The sequence below is a fragment of the Cetorhinus maximus genome, chromosome 20, assembly GCF_964194155.1.
Source record: "Cetorhinus maximus chromosome 20, sCetMax3.hap1.1, whole genome shotgun sequence".
Classification (NCBI taxonomy): Eukaryota; Metazoa; Chordata; class Chondrichthyes; order Lamniformes; family Cetorhinidae; genus Cetorhinus; species Cetorhinus maximus.
In genome coordinates, this window is record NC_135898.1 from 47423208 (window position 1) to 47442262 (window position 19055).

Sequence of the window (19055 nt, forward strand, 5' to 3'; positions counted from 1 at the left end):
TGTGATTAAAATCAGGGATGATCAAGAGGCTAGAATTGGAGGAGCACAGATATGGCGGAAGGTTTTGGGGCTGGATGAGATTATTGAAATTGTAGATGGTGGGCAGGAGGGGGAGTTTGGGAGGGGGGAATGGGAGAATGGCATGAAGGTATTTAAAAACGCAGATGGGAGTTTTAAAATTGAGGTATTCCTTAACTGGGAGCCAATGTAGGTCAGGGAGAACACAGCTGATGGGTGAACAGGATTCAGTTCGAGTTAAGACAACAGGATGAGGGTTTTGGATTACCTCAAGTTTCAGGAGGGCATGAGGTAGGAGGCCGGCCTGGAGTGGAATAGTCGAGTCTAGAGGTAAGAAAGGCATGAACGAAGGTTTCAGGAGTAGATGAGCTGCAGCAGCTGCAAAGTTGAGCAATTTTATGAAGGTGAAAGAAGGTAGTACTTCAGTCTTGGCAAGGATGTGTGGTTGGATGCTCATCTTGGGGTTGAATATGACACCAAGATCGCAAACAGTCTAGTTCAGCCTTAGACATTTGCGAGAGCAAGAGGGAACGGAGTCAGTGGCTAGGGAACGGAATTTGTGATGGGGAATGTTTGCAGAATGTATGAGGAACACACAACTGAGCAATACCATTGACAGTAGAGATGGTATGCTTTGAACATAGAACAAGATTCCAATTTAATTAAAATACTCGATAAATCCTAGAAATCTATGCTGCCATATTTCTGTTTTCTGATGGCTAGTACAATGAGCAGTAGGAAGAAAAAACAGAAACAAAAGTTATGGACAGAAGGATATCAGCAATCTACTGTATATTCTACTCCTAACCTTTGCAATATTACCGGAACCAGTCGTTTGATTCTGAACTTGAGTACTGCTGAAAAAAGAGACTTGTGAAATCTTTTCATCTTGTCCTGGTGACAGCAAAGTGAAAATCTTCAACGTCTCTTTTCTTTCAGCAATTACCAGAAATGTCCTTTTAATTAACTGACAACTGCAATCATGAGGTACCATTGAAACAGCAGAATGTGAAGTGACTACTGAGAAATTCACTGATGGCTGCAGCTTCTAAAGAAGTAGGTCTCACACTGCCTATACACAACTGTCATTGCTGTTTCTGTGAACACGATTTTTCTCTCCTTGCAAAATGCAGAACATAAGTTCGTTTTGCAGGAAAAACAGCTTGGATAAAAAAATGGCTTAAAGAGCGAGTTGTGGTAAATGATTGTTTGTCAGGCTGGAGGATGGTAGACAATGGTGTTCCCCAAGGTTCAGTGCTCAGACCACTTCTTTTTTTGACATATATATATATATATATATATATATATATATGTGGAATGGAATGCAGAACAAAATTTCACCACTTGCCAATGATACCAAGCTTGGAGGTATGGCAAACAGTGAAGATGAATACAAATCAACTGCAACATGACATATGTAAGCTAGCAGAATGGGCAGACAAGTGGCAGCTGGAACTTAGTAAAGAGAAATGTGAGGTGGTACATTTTGGCAGAATGGATAAGGAGAAGCGATATATAATTAATGGCACAGTTCTACAGAGTGTGCAAAGAAAGAGGGACCTGGAGGTTCTTGTCCATAAGTCTTTGAAGGTGGTAGAACATATTGATAGAGTAGTTAGCAAAGCATATGGGATCTCGGGCTTCATAAATAGAGGCATTGAGTAATAATGCAGGGAAGTTAAGCTGGACCTTTATAAAGCTCTGGTTAGGCAACAACTAGAGTATTGTGTCCAGTTCTGGTCACCACACTCTTTGAGAGGTTTCAAAGATTTATCAGAATGGTTCCAGGGATGAGGGAATTTAACTACAAGATTAGGTTGAGGAAGCTGGGGTTGTTAACTTCGGAGCAAAGGAGGTCGAGAGGGGGTTGACAGAGGTGCACATAATTATTACAGATTTAGATAAGGTAGACAAAGAAAAGCTGTTCCCATTAGCTGATGGTACAAGGACTCAGGGACACAGATTTAAGGTATTCGACAAGAGATTAAAGGAAAAGATGTGAGGAAGAACTTTTTAACACAGCGAGTGGTAATGACCACTGACTTGTAGCCTCCGAGGGTGGTGGAAGCAGAGATGATCAATCGATTTCAAAAGCAAATGGAAGTGTGCTTGAGGAAAATAAACTTGCAGGGCAACAGTGCTAGAGCGGGATAATGGCACTGACTGGACTGCTCTACAGGGAGCCAGCATGGATTTGATGGGCCAAATTGCCCCTTTTGTGAACTTATGAGTCTATGACACTGGTGGCCATGCTTTCAGCTGCCTAGGCCCAAAGCTCTGGAATTCCCTTCCTAAACTCCACCTCTCTATCCCCTTTTAAAAACCATTTTCCAAACCTACCTGTTTCACCCAGCTTTCAGTCACCTCTCCTAATATTTCTGAGGTGACGATGCTCATCCAATCCACACCCCTGTGGAGCACCATGTACCAATTTCCTAAATTAAAGACATTATTTAAATGCTAGCTTTTGTTGCTGTAGATTAGATTATATAAGGAGGGTGGAAAAGTAAATAATACTCCTTAGTCTGTGTATATTTTCATTTCTCCTTTCACTGACTCAGAGTTGGGGGGGGTGGGGGGGGGCTATGGGGAGAAGGGTCAGTCATTGCTAATCTTCCTCAGAACCAGAGGAGGGAAGGTACTGAATTCTGCCTAACCTGCCTTTGTGTGGGGATGATTCATCCATCTATGGTCCTAACTGGCCTCTGACAGTGTTTCTGAGATTGGGAAAGTCCATGTGGATAACTGTGGGCATTCATTTTCTAGCACTACAGGCTGTCTTGTGATCATACCGTGTGCAGTGTGGCGAGAAATCAAGCTCTACTCACTCAGTTCACACTTTTATTCATTCTGCATTGTGATCTTTCTAAAGCACCAATAATTCTCCCACTTTGCTTAATCTTGTTGATAGCTTTATCATTAACTATCTCAAGGAGTGGGAGATTATTATAATAGCATACTGATATAATACACACAATTCCCAAGATTGTTAATCTGAACGAGCAGTGTACCCCCTCAGGTAGGTGAGAATGAGACAGCTCTTCTGGTTTAACCAAAGATATTGGGGTGAATTTTACAGCCCTCCCCCAGGCCCTTCCCCAGCCCACTCCCCTGCCAGTGTACTTGAAGGCGGATGGGCACGTAAAATAAAACAGGTGGCCAGCCCAACGCCTTCTAGCCCACCCTGACCTGTCCCCCATATTATAAGGGGCAGATAAGGCCTCAAGCAGCCTGCCCAGCCTTAGGCTTAGTGAGGTCTTTAAGTGGTCAATTAATGGCCACTAAAGGACCTCATTCCACCACTGTCGCAAAAATACATGTGGTTGGGGAAGGCAGAGGAAAGCCAAGTAGCCCAGGCTAAAGGTGGGCAGGAGGGAGTGGGGGTTATACCTCCTTTGGGGGAAGTGAAGGTGGGGGGCTATGCCCATCAGGGGCAAACCCACAAGATGGTACTTCCGTTTTATGCCTCCCTCTAGCCTCTAAAACCTGACACCCAACCCCCTCCCCTTCTTCGCTGGGGTCACGAAAAGGTCCCCAAACAAAATATCTGGACTTACCTGAGTCCAGTATCCATCTTCTCAGCACTCCCTGTAGTCCCAGCAGTGGCCACTACTGTTTTCTGGTGCTGTTGGGACTACAGAGCTGCCTGCCAATCAGATTGACCAGCAGCTCTCGAGGGTGGGACTTCCTGTCCCTGAGGGGCAGAAGTCCCACTCTTAACTCATTAAGGCTGCCTCAGTGTGTTACTGCTGTGGTGCAGCCAGATTTAAAGCTGATGTGTTGCCGGCTAACTTTTCGTCTGGGGCGGGGGAAGGCTGAGGAATACGTCACCCCCCACCCCTCTAAACCCCCTCCCCCGTAAATTCACCCATCATTTCAAATCAAGAATAAAAGGATCCAACACAACATGCTTTGTACCGTCGGAGAGAGATTCATAGTCATAGTCATAGTCATCATCTTCATCATCTTCCTCATCATTGTTGGGGGCAGCCGAGCCAGTTGGGCCACCATTACTGGCCTGTGCCTGAAGGTTTGCTAGCTGGTGTGCCTAAAGGATATAACACATCTGTCAGTACAGCAATATCTGCCACTCACTTACAAAGTACGAAGACAAGCATAAAACGCCAGCAAGTGGAAACCTGGAACTTTCTCCCCTAAGAAGCTGTTGAGGCTGCAATCACTTGAAAATTTCAAAGTTGAGATTGCTAATTTTCGTCAGGTAAGTGTATTAAGTGTTACAGAACCAAGGTGGGTAGACTGAGTTCAGATACAGATCGACCATGACCCAACTGAATAATGCCACAGCTTCAGGGACTGATTGGGCTACTCCTGTTACTATGCTGCAACAAAGGCTTCAAATGACGTCTCTTTCAGAGCTTTGATGGACTGAGAGAAACCCGGAAGCAATGTAAAATCAGCAATCCCACAGTCCCTGTAGGGTAGCCAAACTGAAAGGGTGCAGGGGTCAGAGTTAGGGCTACAATGTTTAAGATGACTGAACTTGATTTAGAGAGTTTATTTGTAAGTCATTCTGCATTTACTTCAAGTTCATTGGCAACGAGGGAAAAGCAGCACAATATCAAGGCTATAAGAACTACGAGCAGGAGCAGAGAATCTGTCCATCTCAGCCTTAATTATGCTCAGTGATGGAGCATCCACAATCCTCTGATGTAGAGAATTCTAAAGACTAACAACCCTCTGAGTGAAGAAATTTCTCCTCACCTTTGTGCTAACTGGCCAACACTGTTATTAAACTGTAACCTTATAGTGCCCAACTAGTCAAGCCTCTTCCGAATCTCGCATGTTTCTAATAAAATCACCTCTCATGCCTCTAAACTCCAGAGAGTATAGATCCAATTTACTCAGCTTCTCATCACAGGACAATCCCATCATCCCAGGAATCAATCTAGTGAAGCTTCACTATACTGCCTCCAAAGCAAGTATATCCTTAGATATGGAGGCCAAAGCTGTGCACAAAACTCCAGGTGTGGTCTCATCAAAGGCGTGTACAATTGTAGTAAGACTTCCTTCTTCTTGTTCTCCAATTCCTTTGCAATAATGGCCAATTTGCCATTTGGCTTCCTTATTGCTTGCTATACCTGCATACTAACTTTCTCTGCTCCTTGTACAAGTACACCCAAGTTTCTCTGAAACTCAACATTTAGAAGTTCCACACTTTAAAAAAATATACTCTGCTTTTCTATTCTTACTACTAAATAACCTCACCTTTCCTCACATTATACTCCATCTGTCACATTTTGTCCACTCACGTAACTTGTCTATATTTCTCTGTAGCCTCTGTGTCCTCCTCACAGCTTACATTCCCACATGGCTTTGTATCATCTGCAAACTTGGGTACGTTACTCTCGGTCTCTTGGACTAAGTCATTAATATAGATTGTAAATAGCTGAGCCCCCAGCACTGATACTTGTGGCACTCCATTATTTACAGCCTGCCAACTTGAAAAAGCCCTGTTTATTCCCATGCTGTTTCCTGACCATATTAATATATTGCACTCAACTCCATGCCCTTATCATGCATAATAACCTTTGTGCGGCACCTTATCAAATGCCTTTTGGAAATGTAAGCGTTCTACAAATACTGACATCTCCGACTCACCATCACCTTCCCAAGGACAACTGGGGATGGGCAATAAATGCTGGTCTAGCCAACAATGCCCACATCCCATGAACGAATAAATTTTTAAAAAATGTTACATCTTCAAATAACTCTAATAATTTGTCAAGCATGATATCTTTTCATAAAACCACATTGACTTTGATCATATATTGATTTTCTAAGTGTATTGTTAAGACTTCCTTAATAATAGGCTTCAGCATTTTAGAGGATTTTTGGGAAGGTCACTGGTCTAGAAATACAGGGGCCCAAACTAATGAATGGGACACGTATTCAAATCACAGCACAGCAGCTGGTGGGATTTACATTCAATTAATAAATGAAAAAAAATCTGGAATTGGAAGCTAGTCTCAGTAATGGTGCCATGAAGCTATCAAATGTTGTAAAAGCTCATCTGGTTCACTAACGCCCTTTAGGGAAGGAAATCTGCCATTTTTACTTGGTCTAGCCTACATGTGACTTCAGATCCACTTCAGTGTGGTTGACTCTTAATGACAATTAGGGATGGGCAACAAATGCTGGCCTTAACAGCGATGCCCATATCCCATGAAGGAATAAAGAAAAAAAATTAAAGGCTTAGGCTGTGTGTTGATACTTAACAAGGTGTGAGCACTGGATGTGGAACACTTTTCCCGTTGTCCTTGAGAATCTGCATCAATCACTTCCAAGTCAGATATAAACCGTCTGCAGAGTAAAGGTATCTTTCCTGTGACCCCCAATGTCCTCAGGGAAGCACTCCTAACAGCACCAGTGTGAGATTTTTCACTTCCTTCACAAGGCCTGGTCTTGAAGCTTTATTGCTTTAGTAGGAGGAGTTATGGATTATGGACCCAAACCCGTTAAGTTGCACTGAGTTGTTCAAAAGTCCCAACAGCAACACTGGCCACCCTGAGAATTTGCTTCAATTCCAGCTCGGGTGACCAGCTGTTTGAAATGGAATTTTCAGTAGGGAAACAGTGAGGCAGATTTTCCTGTTCCTTTGCCAGGAGTCACTGGATTGCCTGGATATGGAGCATGGGTGAAAATCAATGGAGGAGGCTTTGCCTGCCTTCCTCTTTGGTCCATTTCAATGAATGGATGTAAAAGATGGACTCACATACTGGTGTGCAATCACTCCAGCCTGATTTTCCTCTATGTGTTGATCCGAATTAATTCAATACATCCAAGTTCAGGAACAGGAAAATCTGTCCTGTTAGCTTCAGACACACTGAGGTAGAAATTTGTCTTGGGTGGTATGGCACAGGGCACATGTTTTGCGGCCCACTGATTTTCAGTTCCATCAAACTTTAACCCACTTTGCGCTACTGCTCAAAGCAAATCTCTATTCCTCCATTTCCTTGTCTGATCACCCTGTAGGGTGATAACGAGCATTTCCATGGTTTCATCTGGACTTTCAGAACAGCATCTGATATCAATAGATATAAAATACACCAACATGACGATGTTTTGAGACTAGCAGGTAATGTAAATTATCATTTCAACCTACCTGAAAGTTCAAACAAAGTTTACCTTTTGTTTAAGAATATCCACTGGAGTCTGATGGGCCTTCAGTTTCTTGTTTTTGAGGAGGATTTTTCCTTTGAGTTGCCACACTGATGGGAGCATTGGATTATCCGCAAAGTCACTCTCAAACAAAAATTTTGTCACCAGCTTGTCTCCAAATACATTCTAAAGAAACAGAGAGCTCCGTGAATGGAGGTTTGAGCTCAGCCAGCAGCTGCTACTGGTCACCTGCTCCTGGAGAGATGTCATACTTACCTTAACTATTTCTGCCATCTTCCGTTGCTGAGGCAGTGAGCAGTGATTCTCTATTGATAAAATGACTGGCATCTCAGAGTTTACAAAGGCACTGCGATTGATCGATTCGACAACATCCTGCAAGGGAAAACACAAAATTTGAATGGCTATGAGACTGACAATCATTGACGGATATTCATTTTTAACACACAAGCCAAAAGCAACCAAATCGAATTGCACCTTAAATGGGATCTTTGTGGTGAGAGTGTGCCCATGATATATGATTGGCATGCCATCATCTCCATCCCAGCAGTCCAACTCTACACTCCGGCATCCCTGCAACAGCACCTGAATATGGGAAAGAGATACTAATTAACTGGGGAAGTCATGGAGTTTTCATGAAGCGTGTGTAAACCGAGAGAGAAAGAGTGAGTGAGAGAGAGAGAGCGCGAGGGAGAGAAATAGAGGCAAGGGACATAGAGAGCCAGGGAGAAAGAACAAGGGGGTGAATTTTATGGGGGTGGGGGCATATTGCTTGCAAAGCGATCGACTCTAAAAGAGGCTGTCCTGCAATGATATTAAGCCACGGGCAGCCTAAATATGACGCCACGAAGGCATTTGAAGCCGTGAGCGATGTTGGTGTGTTTGCAAGTGTGAAACCAAATAAATAAATTCTCGCAAAGGAAACTTGGAATGAGTGACAGGATTGCTCCTCCAATGCACACTGGGAAATGGAGACGAAAGGATATACTTTGTGAATTCTGTACCTGATGTATAAATAAAACATTTAATTTTCTGACCATTAAAAAAAGCTTCCACCTCCCAATCAAAGGAAGCCCCACCCTCAAGAGCAGCCGGCCAATCAGATTGGCCGGCAGCTCTTGCAGTCCTAATAACACCAAAACTCAGTAGTGGGGACTGCTGGAACTGCGAGCAGTCCCACAAAGAAGATAGCATGGATTCTGGACTTGGGCAAGTCTGGGATTTTTGGGTGGGAAAGGGTCAGGCGCCCTAGGGAGGGATGGATGGGGGCTGGACAGTCGGGTTTTGGAAGCCAGGGAGGGAGGCACAAAGAGAGGGAGGTGCACCATCTTGAGAGGTGCCTCAATACGCACAGGGCACCGCCCCCAAAGGAGGTTCACCAAAGTTAGTGAAAAAAATGGCCTGTCCACTTCTCATCCGCCTTCCATTGCCAACTGTTTTATGGCAGTGGAGGCAGAATTAAGCCTTTAATTGCCCCTTAATTGGTCAATTAAGGGCCTAATAAGCCTAAGGATAGGCAGGCTAGTGGGTGCCTTACCCACCTATCATATTATGAGGAACGGGTTAGGGGTGGTCACAAAGGTAATGGGCTTGTCGCCCATCATATCTTACTTGCCTCCCATGCCAAAAACACACCCGGCGGGTGGTTGTAAAATTCACCCCAAAAGATAGACAGCCAGACAGAGAGACACAGACGCAGGAAACAGACAAAGGCAAAAAAGAGAGACTGAAATGTACATAGAACAAACAAGTGGGAACAGACATCGATACACTAGAGGAGGAGGAGAGACAGGTATTAAATATCTGATACCTGGCTGTAAAGTTCCACTGAGGATTCTCCTTTAAGTTGATGCCCAGTGAGATAAGTGTTATGAGAGGATTCAATGTAATAATATGAAAGCGGATACTGTAAATCCTCAACATTAACTTGGGATTCATCATTCTTTGAAGCAACATTCTCCTTGTCCATTAGAAACCTGAATATAGTATTTTGTAAAATGTACATGTATACAATTAAAACCCAGCATATAAAAGTTACAGAGCACCTTTTATATAAACACAATAAAGTTGTTTTCAGATATTGTTAATGTTATAAAATATGTATAAGCATTACTACTCCCCTTGTTTCTCTTTCTCCATTACATTCCACTCAGCCCACTTCTATTTCACACCTCATTCTCTGCTCTGGGGAAAGAACCATGAACATTGGGAAAATCCTGCACATGAATTATCAATCGGCAGCAGCCCATGCCAAAACACTGCCTGTCAGAGTGTGGGGCTGTGGTGAGCTCTTGGAATCTGAAAGGGAAGGTGTTTGGTGGTAGTGGGCGTGGTAATTTTGGAGGACTCCTTGACCAGGGCTCGACCTTTCATTCATTTACAGACAGCAGATGAAAAGTCGAGCCTTCAAGATGAAAAATGGCCAGAATGAAAAGATGATTGGTCAACACTGATAAAATACTGGTTAGTGCAGATGGCTGGAACCAGCCAAAGGATGCGGCCAAGTGTGTATGGGCTTAATGGCCTTTTCTCAAATAGCAGTCTAACAAAACCATGCATTACCTTGCAAAGCCCTCAAATGACATCAATCCCTGTTGGCGCATGTTGACAGATGGCTCAAATTTCTAAGAGGGAATGAATATATTACTTTTCCAATACAAAGCACTGTTTATCTGATGCAAAGAGTTACATCAAGTTTATGCATTGTGGTATTCTACAAAAATAATCATAAAATGCATTATTTCATAGAATTCATTATCATGTCTACTACTGCTACTGGATATTGTAATAGGTTAGTGCTGGATTTTTTGTCTGTAGGCTCCATTGGTGTGTAAAGTGGAGCCTTGAGGGCCTCATATAAATGTTTTTGTTGGTTATCAGAAGTCACCCCTACTCATACTGGCTTAACAGACAACAGTGCCAGAAGGGACCCTTTCCAAATCTTCAGACTCACTATATTCCCAGCAGGACAAACCAGTGAATGAGAAAAATGTGTAAAACAAGATTAAGTTGCATGGACTTGAAGGGCTTGATTGCCAGGTCTCGGGCTTCAAGTTGGCTGCAGGTTACTGTTTGGACAACCCAAGGTTAACAAAACATCCTCTTTCTTGTGGGTTCTGGCTGACGGGGTGAGAGGATCTTCTCTATCTCTTTATCTGCTGTCATGGGTCCCATGTAAAAGTAGTTGGCAATTTTCATCCAACTCCCAGGTGGCATAAATCTACAGTACAAAACTGCCTTCAGGTTAAGCACGATTTATGTTTATCTGTCAATCTCAATGTGAACGGCATAATGATCGGCTGAATAGAAAATAGAGAGCATCCACTGGAGCAACACGAGATGCTCTCCTGTAATCGCCTTGACTACTTAGCAAGGGTAACTCTGGAAAAAGTTCCATTTCATTTCAAGCATCTTGTGTTGCCAATGAGTGCAACATGGAAAAGGACTTCCATTCACCGCTCCTGTAAGCATTTCACCTCATAATACGACGGGAAAGTGCATAAACATGTAAATATCATCCATCAGGAGGCTAACACAGAAGATAAGAGGATAACAATACTGTAGTAATCAGTGCATTTATATCCATTGCATTTTGGAGACACACCTTACACATGTGTAAAGTCAGTGCAACACTACTCAAATGTGTCCAGTTCAGATGTACGCTCCTGTTTTACATACTTTGCTGAGGTATCTTTAAGGACATAATAAATAGGAGCAGTAGTAGGCCATTCAGCCCTTTGAGCTTGCTCTGCCATTCAGTAAGATCATGGCTGACCTTCTATCTCAACTCCGCCTTCCTGTACCATCCCTGTATCCCTTAATTTCCATGACACCCAAAAATCTATCGACCTCTATCTTGAATATGCTAAATGAGGCCTCTGGGGTAGAAAATTCAAAAAGTTCACAACTCTTTCAGCAAAGATATTTCTCCTCATGCCAGTCCTAAATGGCTAACATCTTATTATGAGACTGTGACCCAACAGTTCTAGACTCCCCAGCTAGGGAAAACATCCTTCCAGCAACCTGTCATGACCCTGACCCTTAAAAATTTAATAGATTTCAATGAGACCATCTTTCATTCTTCTAAACTCCAGAGAATATAGGCCTAGTCTACTCAATCTCTCCTCATAGGACAATGCCCCCCTAATCCTAGGAACCAATCTTGTGAATCTTCATTGCTCGCTTTCTAAGGCAGACATATCCTCTGGTAAGGAGGCCAAAGCTGTACACTACTCCAGTCACAGTCTTACCAAGACCCTCAATAACTGCAGTATGATATCTTATACTTTAATCTTTTTGTAATAAAGGTTAACATATAATTTGCTTTCGTAATTGTTTGCTTTAGTTCAACAAATCTCACAAACCTGGATAATGCTGAGGATCTCATCGTACGTGTGGTTCTCTCCTTGACAGTTTACCAGGAAGTCATTCAGTTGCTGAATTCCCATTCCACTCTCTCCCAGGGAAGCAATTTCCACTCTATTGGTGACTATGCTAGTAGCAGCAATGTAATCCGAAATCTGTCTCTGATTGTCTGATATTTGCTGTCGACTCTTTATAAACAGACCAAGGTCAGATACGTTTCTTGTCAAAAGGTCTAGATAGACAAGATTAGAATTTATTATTCTTTATTATTAATTATACCTCAATGCTGACCACTAAAAATATAGTTTAAACTGCTTTTTAGTTAAACATCTGAACACAAATTAGAATCAATTCTTGTTAAAAGTTTTGTGACCTTTCTTCCTCAAAGTAATTTACTCTAATTAACTTTATTAATATTCATTTTATAATTACTGTTCCAAGTGACTGAGATGGACATAGTGCTCAGTCAAAAATGAAATGGGTTTAAAAGAAGAAGCACAGAATAATTATTGGCAGCAGTTATTACATGAACATTTAGCTACTGGTACCAATTTGCTCTGTTAACAGAAGGTTTATCTTTTAAAATAGACAGATGAAAATCTCTTTTAAACACCAATGGGACAAATTTGGTACAATTGGGATAAGCGCTTGATAATAACCTCACCAATGGGAAGTTCAACATTTAATTGTTTCCAATTATCTTCTGTGCACCCATGCCACTTCCTGTCTGTATATTTGTCTCTCCTGCTCTTTCTTTCTCTGTATGTCTCTCTCTATCATTGTGTACATATTGGTCTTTCTCCTCCTCTCTGTGTATCTGTCCCTCCTGCTGCTCCTCATTCATTGCATGTACCATTTCCGTTAAGTAATAAAGGGGTATGTATGTTAGACGAACACTTTTCTGAAGAGGATTGCTAGGACATGAAATATCCCATCAGAAACAATGGTGGAAGCAGAAAATCCACAACAGCTTTCAAAAAGGTTAAATGTTTGGAAAATGAAGAGATAAAAGGTCGTGAGGAAAGGACTGGATATGAAATTCCCTCTCCCAAAACCAAAGATGCTGATGCCAACTGCTGCCAAAACCCCACCCCCTCCAACCCCAGACCCACCCCAGTGAAATCAGCTAGCCAGCAGGGACCGATGCTCAAATCCTTGAGATGCTTGTGGCTCATTAATGCACTGTGGGTTGCATTTAGCCATAGTGCCAAGGGAGATTAACTTATTCGCTAGAAAGGGATATAATAGTCAGGCCATTCTCCCAGAAGCTCTGTCTGCTGCACAAGGAAAGTTTTTTTTTGGAGATTCCCAATAACAACATTATAGCCAGGTCCTAATGTACAACAGAGCCCTTTGAGGATAAAGGGCAGGATTATCTGGCCCGGCTGGGATCGTCCTGTCCTGCTGAAAGTCAATGACTTTTGGCTGGGCTGCCAAATCTCCTGCGGCGGGTCCCGCCATGACGGGGCCAGAAAGTCCCAACCAAATTGATTGGCAATTAAGCCTTGTATAAGAGTAAGAGCTGGAAGAGATCTGCTTTTTGTATGTCAGGTGCAGATGATGCACTGGTGTGGGGTTTAACTCATTGTTTACTGTCTTGCTAAACAAACAAATATTCTGAACATTTCTGCCACAAAGTTTATTTCCCTTTAACGTTACAAACTTCAATATGGCATATAAAAGCACCAAGTAAATGATCAAAGTAACATTGCTGGAGATCACTGACCTAGGTCAGGCTGCAGCCCACTGATCTTGTCATCTATGGTTAGGTTTGTGTACAGTGGGGTGGATTCTGAGCCAGAACGGTTACACGATACAGAGTAAATGTCAAAGAGATCCTTCAAATCCTTCCGACTTCGTACACTAATTCCACAAACAAAAACATACACACTCACTAAGCATGAATTAACAATCCACTCAGATAAGAACATTTTTCAAACAGTTGGGTTTTAAGCCCAGTTACAGTGTCTGCTTTCTAGCATTAATTAGCTTCTCATCAAAATGAAAATGGTGGAAATATTTCAGTCTTACATTGTGATCATATTTACCTGAATGATTTGAAAAGTTCAACAAATTCAATGAAGCTCATGTTGCTATCCGAGACCATGAAGTCTTGGAATCCTTTCAGCCCTCCTTTCACACGTCCATGCCAGCTATTACTCCCTCTTGTCCTAAGTGGGTTCCAAATAAACAGTATTAAATAACAAACATAAAACAGTTAGGACAACAGCAAGTGGACGGTGATTATCTCGGAGTAAAAATCCTATTATCTTGGACTCTGCAGCATGTCAGCCTCAATGCATATTATCAGTGTAAAATATGCCTTCAGTTAGCTGTTGCAATGCCAGGTCAAGTAGGACCTGAAAGAATTCAGCACTGTAAAGCCATGATAACACTTGAGACTTCATCTACATGAAAGGAATTTGGTGAAGTTGTTAATTGTTAAAGCTTCAGAGCTAAATTCAGCAAGGTATTTGTTAAACTATAAGATATTAATAACCTGTAACACAGGTCTGTTTGTTTTTGTTCTATTGTGATACATTTTCCATCGCATATAGTGGGTGAATTTGCATGAATAGGATTTTCCTGCTATATGTGATGGTTGGTACATATGTGGTGGCCAATGTATCGTGCTAACTAAGATCTGGAGGTAGCCAGCAAAGCGATACTGCACAAGGAATCTGTAACTGTAGTTAATCATTTCTCATTTATTCCAAAAATTGAAAAGCAGAGATTGTGTTATTGTTTGACATTCCATTATTGTAGGATGGGTGCATTTTCTGTGTGTTTACTCCTATGATTTATTGAAGTCTACATTCTACCTTATTGAGTGGACCGACAGAGAAAGTCTGTAACCTTGACTTGTGGCTGTCAGTCTTCCATGTGAAAGACAGCATGAGGCATGCTTTTCTTTCAAGGCAGTGCTGAGTTATGAAATAGAGAGGCAGGGAAGGGGGAAGGGGGTAAAGAACAAAAGAAAGGGCCTGTGATAGGATGGAAGCCAGGAGAGGCTAAATGACATAAGAGATGATCTCAAAATCTGTGACATTTTCATTTTTTTTCCAATTCTGATGAAAGTTCAAACTGAAATGTTAACTTTGTTTCTCTCTCCACAGAGGCTGCCTGACCTGCTGAATATTTCCAGCATTATCTGTTTTAAAGAAGTTTTAAAGTACTTGCAGTATTTTGCTTTTTTTAAAAAAAAATGAGCTTCTGTTGAGTTATTCTGGAGCTGATTTAATGGAATTCAATGCAAAGAAAGCCCAAAATCAGATAGATCCTTGCTTCTGAGGAACTTCGCTTATCTGTTAGTTTCTGTTATCATATGGGAGCTGCCTGCATTATGACGACTAATAAAAGTTCTACTGTAGTTTTTCAGCTGTTTTGAAGAGGCAACTAGTTTGGCAAGGATAATCATGGTGACCTGAGATATAGTGCTAATAAGCAAGGATGTCATAATAGAACATAACTACATTAAATATATTAATAACCATGTTCCCACATGACAATTAGCTGCTGTTTCTCAAATATGTTGAAATATTGTTGAACTTTACAAAGTTAAATATAGATGATCTTGAGTTTTGTTTATACCTGATGCACAACTTATGGAGTCCTTTATCTATTGGCAGACACTATAATCATTTAACGATAGAAGATTACAGCACAAAAGGCATCTATTAAGCTCATCATGTCTTGATAAGGTCCTCCCACTGCAGCCTGTATTATATTCAGCTTCAAATGTTTATCTACTTTCCCATTAAAAGATGATAAGGTGGACAATTGCCTGTGGCAAAGAATGCTATTCTTCAATAATTCTCAGAATAAAGCAATTTCTCCCAACTTCTTATCTACAATATTGATCCTTCATTGACACTTTAAACAAAGGGGACAGTGATTCATATTTACCCTTTCAAAACATTTTATAATTTTCAAATTCTCAGTTTAAATCTTCTCTTAACCTTGGCTGCCCCCATGTATGAACTCTTAATATCTCAAGTCTCGCCTCATAACGCTAGCCTCCGAATAGCCAGTGAATAATGAATTATATTTGCAAATAAACAATGACTTTGCAACACAATTGGTTTAAATTGCTTTGGCTTTCTCCGCAGTTTTTAAAGTTGTTTTACACATGAATTATTTAATCTTATCAGGATAAGTGTTGTATTAATAGCAAAATGTGAGAGAATATCATGACCATTTATTTTTCTCTTACCCAGGTTTGGCCTTGTTGACAGTTGACAGGACCGGAGAGGAGGCGGGCCTCACTGGAGTTGATGTTGGAGGGCCCAATGAGGTGGAACATGGGGTGGTGAGAGAACGAGCTCTTGTGGGGAGTGTATAGGAACCAGGAGAACCCATTGGGATGCTCAGATCTAAAAAGGCATTGAAAGGGTAAACGTGTCCAATAGATTAAATAGATAATGCTTATAATTTTACCTTCTTCAAGTTCTAACTTCAAACATCACGAAATACAACAAGTTTTGGGAAACTTGATCAATTTTATTCATTCTCTGAAGCAACAAAACTTAATGACTTTGTTAAAAACAGAAAAACTTTGATTTTAAGAATATCAATCTAACATTGCAATCAAATCTTGCAAATTAGCACTGAAATGTAACATTGCATTTCTGCACTAAACCCTATTACTGTACTCACTGCCAACCAGCACAGGAACCATTGCCTTCCACAAATTATTCATAACTGCCAACCCCATACTCACCAGATATTTGTCCAAATTATTATTAAAGACCTTGATCTGAATAGCTTTAATATCCACTGATGGAGACTAACTCCACATCCATCTTTCCCTTCATAAAACACTATATACAGGAGGCAAGGTAAACAGTTGTGCACAGTGTGCGGAGTTTAAATTATAAAGTGGGAAGTAGACTAGCAGAGTTGGTATCAGAGCATTGCACAGAATCTGATGGAAATGGAGATGGAGGAATTAGATCTGTTGTTAGCAGAATAAAATAAGGCTTGAGCTTTAGGAGACAGAAAATGGATTAAAAGATCCATAAAAGCAGTAATTTGCACTGTGCACAGGTCATTGATTTCAAATTAGACAGAATGCATATACTAGTAAGAGTCTATTGCTCCAAATTCCCATTGGTCTGGTTTACCTGTTCTGTGGTGCTTTTCCATCCAGTGGAGAACTCTCCTCCCCCCTCCCACTCCAGTCTCCCACACACAGCAAACAGATGGCAAATCAGTAGCCACAGTTCAGCAAGACAAGTTTCTGCCTGGATTTCAAGGTGGCTCAATGCATTAAATAGGCAGATGTATCAAGTAACAGACAGTGACTGAAGAAGAGTCATACGGACTCGAAACATTAACTCTGTCTTCCTCTCCACAGATGCTGCCAGACCTGCTGAGTTTTTCCAGCAATTTTTGTTTTTGTAACAGACAGTGACTACTGGGCAGCTGTGAGAGTTAGCAGCATCCACTCCAGCTCTGAACGCATCAAGCAAGCTCCCCTGAAGAGCCATACGGACTCGAAACGTTAACTGTGTTCCTCTCCGCAGATGCTGTCAGACCTGCTGAGTTTTTCCAGGTATTTTTGTTTTTGCCCCTGTTTGATATGTTCACTTGCAATATTGACCCCTTCCCTTTTTAATGCACAACACTGATCCTTCCCCTGTTTAATATGCAAATACACAACACTGAACCCTCCCCTGTTTAAATATGTTTCAACACAACATTGATCCTTCCTTGCTGAATATGTTAATACACAACATTGATCTGTGCCTTGTTGAAAAGTGGAAGAGCAGCAATTTTTAAATTAAAAAGACCCAGGTTTAAGAGAACAGCACTAAATCTACAAACTATCGGCCATGGCTCAGTTCAGTTCAAATTCATGCTTGCCTCTGAATTACAAGTTTGTGGGTTCAAGTCCCGTACAAGGGCTTGAGCACAAAAATTAAGATTGACCCTCCAGTGCAGCAGAGGGAGTGCTGCACTGTCAGAGTTGCCGTCTTCCAAATGAGATGTTAAACTGCGGCTCCACCTGCCTGCTCAGGTGGATGTAAAAGATCCCACTGGCCCTATTTTGAAGAAAAGCAGGGGAGTTATCCCCAGTGTCCTTGCCAATACTGATCCCTCAATCAACATCCCTAAAACAGGTTATCTGGTCATTATCACATTACAAGTTGTGGTAGTTAGCGGAATGTAAATTAGCTGCTGTGTTTCCTGCATTACAACAGTGACTACAGTTCAAAAAGTCTTTCATTGGCTGTAAAGCACTTTGCAATGTCTGGTGGTTGTGAAAAGTGCTGTATAAGTGCAAGCCGTTCTTCTTAACACAGACTCTCAGGTGGCAGCTACACAGAAAGCAGTACTGATGCACAGAGTACCAGCTAACCAGAAACACCTTGTCACAGCCAGCCAACCAAAGCCGCCTGCTACAGCCAGCCAATTGGCATAACCAATTAGCCAATCACAGTCCTCGCTACCATAAGCAGCCAACCACAGCATCCTGTCACCCCCGCCCCACATTACCAAACACAACCAGCCAACCATAGCAATGCCTTTGCTGAATAATATGTTAACTTTTGATACCTTTCAATCATAAGTACAGCCCTTTTTTTTTTAAAAGAGTTTCTTTAATGTTAACTTCAGCTTTCTCCCTGATTTTCTTTAATTATTTTAGGCATGAGCTGCTTCATAGAACCCGTGAGTATTGTAGTGTATTACAAGATCTGAGCATTTTGCTATATTACCCTCTCTGCTGCCCTCTTTTGTTGGGGAGGTGTAAATAAAGTTAGGTCAATAATGGCTGTCTGCTGTTAATCCACATGGTGAGTTTTTCTCAGTGCAACACACAACAGAAAGATGGAAACAAAGATAGTATAGATCTTTTAAACATTTCATTTGAGAAATTAAGAACTGATGAACATTATGACACACTTTCTGAAACTCTTAAAGTTGATTTTGGGATGTTTGAAAGATTGCTCCATTAGCACATCGTATTGAGGTACAAAGTGAGTCAGCAGAGCACATAACTGAAAAAAAATGGCATTGAAGGCATATTTGGGTCTAATGGGGGGAATTCATCCCTAACAAAGTGGACTGGTCTAATTACAAATGAAGGTTATATATTTGGCTGAAAGCAAATAAAATAGGAGATGAGGTTAAAGTAAATATTTTCTTCACCATGATGGGATCAGATGCTTTTGATCTGGTGTGTAACCGATGTTGCCCAGTACTATGGACCATTCTGAAATCAAGGAGATTCTGGACTCATTATGGCATGGCTAGCAATGAAATTGCACAGAGTTACATTCCATGAAAGGAAGCAATTGACAATTGAGATTGTTTCAGATTACATTCTCGAATTAAAGAAACTCTCTTGTCACTGTACATATGGCACAATCTTAGAATTCGACCTTAGAGAGGTGTTCACAGGAGGCCGAAACAACAATAAAATCCAGGCCAAGCTTGTGAGCCAAGGCAATATGCTCGTGTGAAGGAGGCCTGCAATGAGGCCACAGCCATGGAAATGACAGAAAGAGATCATTGCAAATTGCGAGGGAGTT

At 41.5% G+C, this 19055-nt stretch overlaps 1 protein-coding gene across 2 annotated transcripts in view; it reads right to left on the bottom strand.

The window, feature by feature from the left end:
* The window catches only part of plce1 (phospholipase C, epsilon 1), a 368859-nt gene that overhangs the window by 56786 nt on the left and 293018 nt on the right, over positions 1-19055 (bottom strand). For both annotated transcript variants that reach the window (XM_078566023.1, XM_078566021.1), the window contains 10 exons: positions 15734-15893; positions 13569-13691; positions 13247-13383; positions 11520-11752; positions 9718-9779; positions 8966-9131; positions 7633-7740; positions 7414-7530; positions 7165-7323; positions 3937-4066 (listed from right to left, as the gene is read on the bottom strand). In XM_078566023.1, coding sequence (XP_078422149.1) covers positions 3937-4066; positions 7165-7323; positions 7414-7530; positions 7633-7740; positions 8966-9131; positions 9718-9779; positions 11520-11752; positions 13247-13383; positions 13569-13691; positions 15734-15893 — 1395 coding nt within the window. The remainder of the gene's footprint in view (positions 1-3936; positions 4067-7164; positions 7324-7413; positions 7531-7632; positions 7741-8965; positions 9132-9717; positions 9780-11519; positions 11753-13246; positions 13384-13568; positions 13692-15733; positions 15894-19055) is intronic.